Source organism: Lactuca sativa, chromosome 3, assembly GCF_002870075.4.
Source record: "Lactuca sativa cultivar Salinas chromosome 3, Lsat_Salinas_v11, whole genome shotgun sequence".
NCBI lineage: Eukaryota > Viridiplantae > Streptophyta > Magnoliopsida > Asterales > Asteraceae > Lactuca > Lactuca sativa.
Genome location: NC_056625.2, coordinates 91704975 through 91709990, shown reverse-complemented (window position 1 = coordinate 91709990; position 5016 = coordinate 91704975). Strand labels below are relative to the sequence as shown.

The 5016-nt window shown below is 33.7% G+C and overlaps 1 protein-coding gene across 1 annotated transcript; it reads right to left on the bottom strand.

Annotated features, from left to right (window-relative positions):
- Positions 1-997: 997 nt before the first annotated feature.
- On the bottom strand, positions 998-3898 carry LOC111909140 (putative FBD-associated F-box protein At5g56820). The gene is made up of 5 exons (XM_042900505.2): positions 3684-3898; positions 2356-3278; positions 2190-2210; positions 1720-1917; positions 998-1566 (listed from the first exon to the last, which is right to left on the bottom strand). The coding sequence occupies exons 1-5, from the start codon at positions 3715-3717 to the stop codon at positions 1096-1098; spliced, it is 1647 nt and encodes a 548-aa protein (XP_042756439.1). The 5' UTR covers positions 3718-3898; the 3' UTR covers positions 998-1095.
- Positions 3899-5016: the final 1118 nt, after the last annotated feature.

Sequence of the window (5016 nt, the reverse complement as noted above, 5' to 3'; positions counted from 1 at the left end):
TGACCCCCCTAAATCCGCCCCTGAGTGCATCTCGACATGACAGCTCGGCAAAAAGCAGTTTTTCAGTGCTTACGTGCACCACATGCTCAAGATTTTCTTCTAGCTATCCCTATAGATGGGCTTGGCCAACACATGTCTCCCGTGGAGTATCATACTATTCTCAAATATCGACTCATGATTCCCATATTCCCAGCTGACGACATATGTCCTGTGTGTCGCAAGGCATGTTTTGACTCTTTTAGAAAGCATGCAGTTCACTGTAAAAAAACTCTCGTGGTTCAAACACAGGCACGATATGGTTAGGGATGTTTTGTTTGACATATTTAAGCGTGCCAGGGTTTCCGCTAAGAAAGAGGCACCTGTTAATTCTAAGCAAAATTCTGAAATCAAGGCTAAAAATGTAAATTTTAGACCAAATTTGTAATAAAGTTTGAAATTTATGCCAAAAATATAAATTTTGAACCAAATTTGTAATAAAATTTAAAATGTAGGCCAAAAGTGCAACTTTTGAAAGTGTGATGATTTGTTGACCAGGTTAATTGTCAAAATGAATACAATTTCCGATTTTTAGGATTTAATTGAATATATATATATATATATATATATATATATATATATATATATATATATATATATATATATATATATATATATATATATATATATATATATATATATATATATATATATATATATATATATATATAAAGACTTTTATGTAGTTTTCCATAAAACTAAACACAAACAAAAATGGAGGCCACTACGTTTTGGGGGAGAAACCCTCAAAGAACAAAATCTCGGTTGGCATGAGACATCTCATCCTCACTAATGATGAAATTGGTTTTATCATATTGTTTATTATTTTTTTTGGTATTTAATTTTCACTTATGATGCAATATTATATAAAATTTTCTCATTCTCACTAATGATGAAATTAATTTCTAATAAAAACAATACTTGATGTTTAAATTAAATTTTCAAATAACATCCAGGAAAATAATTGAAACCAATCACCCATAAATCTTGATTTTTAGCAGCACAGTATAATCCCAACATACAAATTAATACTAAATACTAAGTGCATTCGTCTCAAGTTTACTTTATGGTCTTAATCCATCCCAACATATTAATCGTGAGCATGGCGGCATCTTCACACAAACTCAAAAAAAATGGTAGCATTACAGCCCTCTTTGATGCAGACAGCTGAGTTATCAATTCTTCAATGCGATCAAACAATGCACGCATTTCGTGCAACCATGTAATAATGGGGTGGATCATGCATGCTGTGCAACCATGCATATTAGTATACTTTTGCTTAATTTGTGCCATCATGAGAAAATTATCTACTTTTGCATTAATTTTCTCATGCCTAAACACAGCCATCAATGTCCCAAGGTTCCATTGTAATTCCCACGCCCAGTGCATCTCAACGTATGGTTTGCTATGTACATCCATCCGAGCCTTGTCAATATCGCTATTTCTATTTTCTTTACACTCCTTTACCAATATCCCCAATTGTTTCACAAATACTTGTGCTGATGCCATATCCTCCATTGCTGTAATCTCCTGCAACGTTTTCATGATCACATAAACTTCATGTTTTTGTAATGTAACCGGTTCATGTTACAATGTTGCATATTTTGGTATGGTTATGCTTGTCGTACTGCATAAACTAGGAAAAAGGATGAACCGAATATTATATTGGCACTGTGTAAATACCTCACATGAGATCATTGGGAAGATGGCACTTGGAGAAACATCATCATCGTTTTTTACTTCAGTACAAGTAGTTACCCTCTCTTGTGCTTGCACCTCCAGGTATACCTTTTCTACAGGTTTTGTTGTAAACTTCAAAATCTTTGTGTTAGTAAACGCAAAAGCTTTATGTGGGACTAGTTTCATCGATGAAGATAGACTCTGCAGAAAATTACATATAGTCATATAGATCACTGTTAGTAAACGCAAAAGCTTTGAGTATTGCGGACCTTCCTAAATTAAATAGATTTAGTTATGGCTAAGTAATTGCGATTCTCATCAAAACCATTGATTCTTTTGATCTATGCTCTATATTCATTCTTACACTCACACAATATTTGTGATTATCAAAATAAACTACCCAAGTGTGTGTACACAGAGAGAGAGAGAGAGAACATAAAACTATGGAGGGGGTGCAAGAACTCTTGATCTACCTTCCTTTGTGAAAAGAGACGCTGCAAAAGATAACACAAAAGGAAATTAGATATAGTTTAATGCAATCTTCGTAACCATGTGTGTGTATATACAAGAGTATTTTCCATACTCCAGATTAAAGATCTTGGTAAGATGCAGAAGATAAACAATATCAATGACAAATACCTTGAGAATCCCCAAATTAAGTGTAAGAAACTTGACACTTTGGAGTTGTTGAAGCAAACAAACTATTCTATGAATATCTGCTTTGAATGGATCGTACATAAAGAGTTCAACCTTCTCCAAAGAATGGAAACCTGATGGTGTAGAAACATACCAAGGCTGAGAACCTTCTATGACCAAGGAGGTAAGCCCAGGTGCAGAAATCAGATGCTCCCCTTCGCACCTTATAATTGTGAGATTCTTGAGTTGAGGTGTAACCACATTCACAACCTCCTCTAATTCCATATCCGGGGGTGTAGATACAAGTGTAAGATCAGAAAGTCCAGGAAGACAGATATTTAAAACTTTGGTTTCCGTCATTCTGCACCGGTTCAAGGAGAGGTTTTTCAAGTTGGTGCACTTAGAGAAAAAACCGATATCATCATAATCAGACAGTTCGACTTGGTGAAGATGCAAAGTCGTTAAAGCTGGGAGGTCCCACTTTGGTGTCGCAATAATGGAATATGGGCATTCAACTATATTCCCTCCAGGCAAACGTGTAACACTTAGTTGTTGGAGATTGTGAGAGAATTTGCAGCTGAGAATTCTTGTACCAGATTCATTGTCCCTAACTGTTCTCCCAAGAACGAGATTGACTGAATAATTTACTTGATTATTACGGTGTGAGAGAACATTATAAATAAAACTGGAAAAGTAGCGCTCATTATTGAGATTCTCGAACTTCAGAGAGGGCATTGAAGTCCAGATAAACCTCCATCTAGATGACAATACACTAGTGCTAATAGCATCTTTGATGTTAATGAAAGATAGGATTTTATGGATTAGTTCATCTGGCAAGCTGCTTAATCTGTCGCGTTCTACATCAGCTGCATCTTTTCTTGTAGATATGAAAAGATCATTAAGCATTCGTATTATCTCCATAATACCTGCAATGGAATATAATGCAACAATAAGGACATACAAAACAAACCAACCAAATTCTACAATTCCCCATAAGGTTGGTACTTCTCCACTGTAACAACAAAATTCCCATAATGAATTATATCTACAAGATATGTGTTTTGCTTGACGAAAACTAACATTGAAAAAATCACTAAATTGACTAACAATTAGTCAGCTAACTGACTTCTACACAATTAGGTATCTAACAAAGAAATCCAAGTTTCCTCTGTTCCAACAATTAACAAAATCACAAATTAGGTTAATAATGCAGCCATAAACTTTGTTCAAACAAATTCACAATCACAATTCGTACATTGGGTTCTCAATACACTAATTAGATTTTTTTTTTTTTTTTTTAAAAAAAAAAAGTTAGAATTTTGTATACTTACCGCACGAGAATGGAGGATTGGGAGATAGAGTCATTTAGCAAAGACAAGTTCAGAAGACTAGATGTGTTGTGGGTAAAAGAAGTAGAAAAACGGCAGCAACGAGGAAGGGGAAGCCAGCCTTAGTTGTGTCGTCTGTCGATGTCGATGGCCTTTATACCGAAAAGTAAACCAGGACGGATGGGATGGAGGCGAAGTTTTGGTGTCAACAGCGTAAACCAATCATGAGTGTTTATAAACCCTTTGCTTTTGAAGTGGTTTTAGTTGAGATAATTACAAAATTTAATCAAATTTATTTAAAGAATTTTTATTTGATAGTTAAAACTATTGATGAGGCTATTTTATTTTCGGTTTCTTCGTAGGTGGTAAAATACGCATTTGGTTCCGTCTCCTTATTTGTGGTTTCGTCATCTCGCCTTCTGTTTCGTCTTCCACTAAAAAAAAATCATTTTTTAGTTGAAATTACAGATGACTTTACCTTATTTGCGGTCACCTCTCCACTCGTCTTTGGTTTCCTTCGTGTTTTTTTGTTCATTTTTCATAGGTTTCAACGTCGAAAGATTGGTCTATGCTTCATCTTCAGATTCATTGACCCGTCTTAAATTTCATTCTTCGAGCATGACCGATTATAAGGGTGGGCAATAGGGGCTTGTGCACAGGGCCCAATTTTTTATGGGGCCCAACTTTTTTTTTATTTTTTTTCTATTATCTCATATCCGTAGTCCAACAAATACTATGAATGTGAGGTTCCTGGATTTAACAAACGAATATAATTTGTCTCTTTAAATAAAAGCAACTGATTTTACTTTAAGTTATGAGTTCTCAATTGGAAATAGTTAAAACTGTTTGATCGTAAATCAAAACTCAAACTGATCCGATTAATTAATTCATCAACATTTGTTGTAATTTTATAATAATAAAATTAATTAGAAAAGGTTAAAAACTATATTATTAAAATTGCAATTAAGTTTTTTTTAAACATCACTATTTGTATTTTAATAAACTTAATGTTATTTTCAAACTTAAAAGTATTGGACTTGTATGCTTTTGTGGTTTTTTTTTTATCGCACATTTAACTCATTGTCAATAAAGTAAAACATAAACTTATCCACTGAGAACAAAATCTTAGAGTATAGACTACGAAAACTTGATCAACCTATTTGCTATTAGTAATGTTAATGTTAAGAGAGCTTCACAAGTCATTAGTTAGATATACCATATGTAATTACTCATTAAAATACTATGATTTTGCTTTGTTTATGGTTATAGAGTTTATTGTCGTTCTTTTAAAATACTTTATGTATTTTAATTCGTTACATGTTAGGGTTAAGGGCCT

Excerpts from the sequence above, each read along its gene's own strand:
- LOC111909140 (XM_042900505.2), bottom strand. The coding sequence starts at position 3,717 with ATGACTCTATCTCCCAATCCTCCATTCTCGTGCG. Across the intron at positions 3,279-3,683 it reads CAATCCTCCATTCTCGTGCG|GTATTATGGAGATAATACGA; the intron begins GTAAGTATACAA and ends ATTCCATTGCAG. Across the intron at positions 2,211-2,355 it reads TTAATTTGGGGATTCTCAAG|CGTCTCTTTTCACAAAGGAA; the intron begins GTATTTGTCATT and ends TATCTTTTGCAG.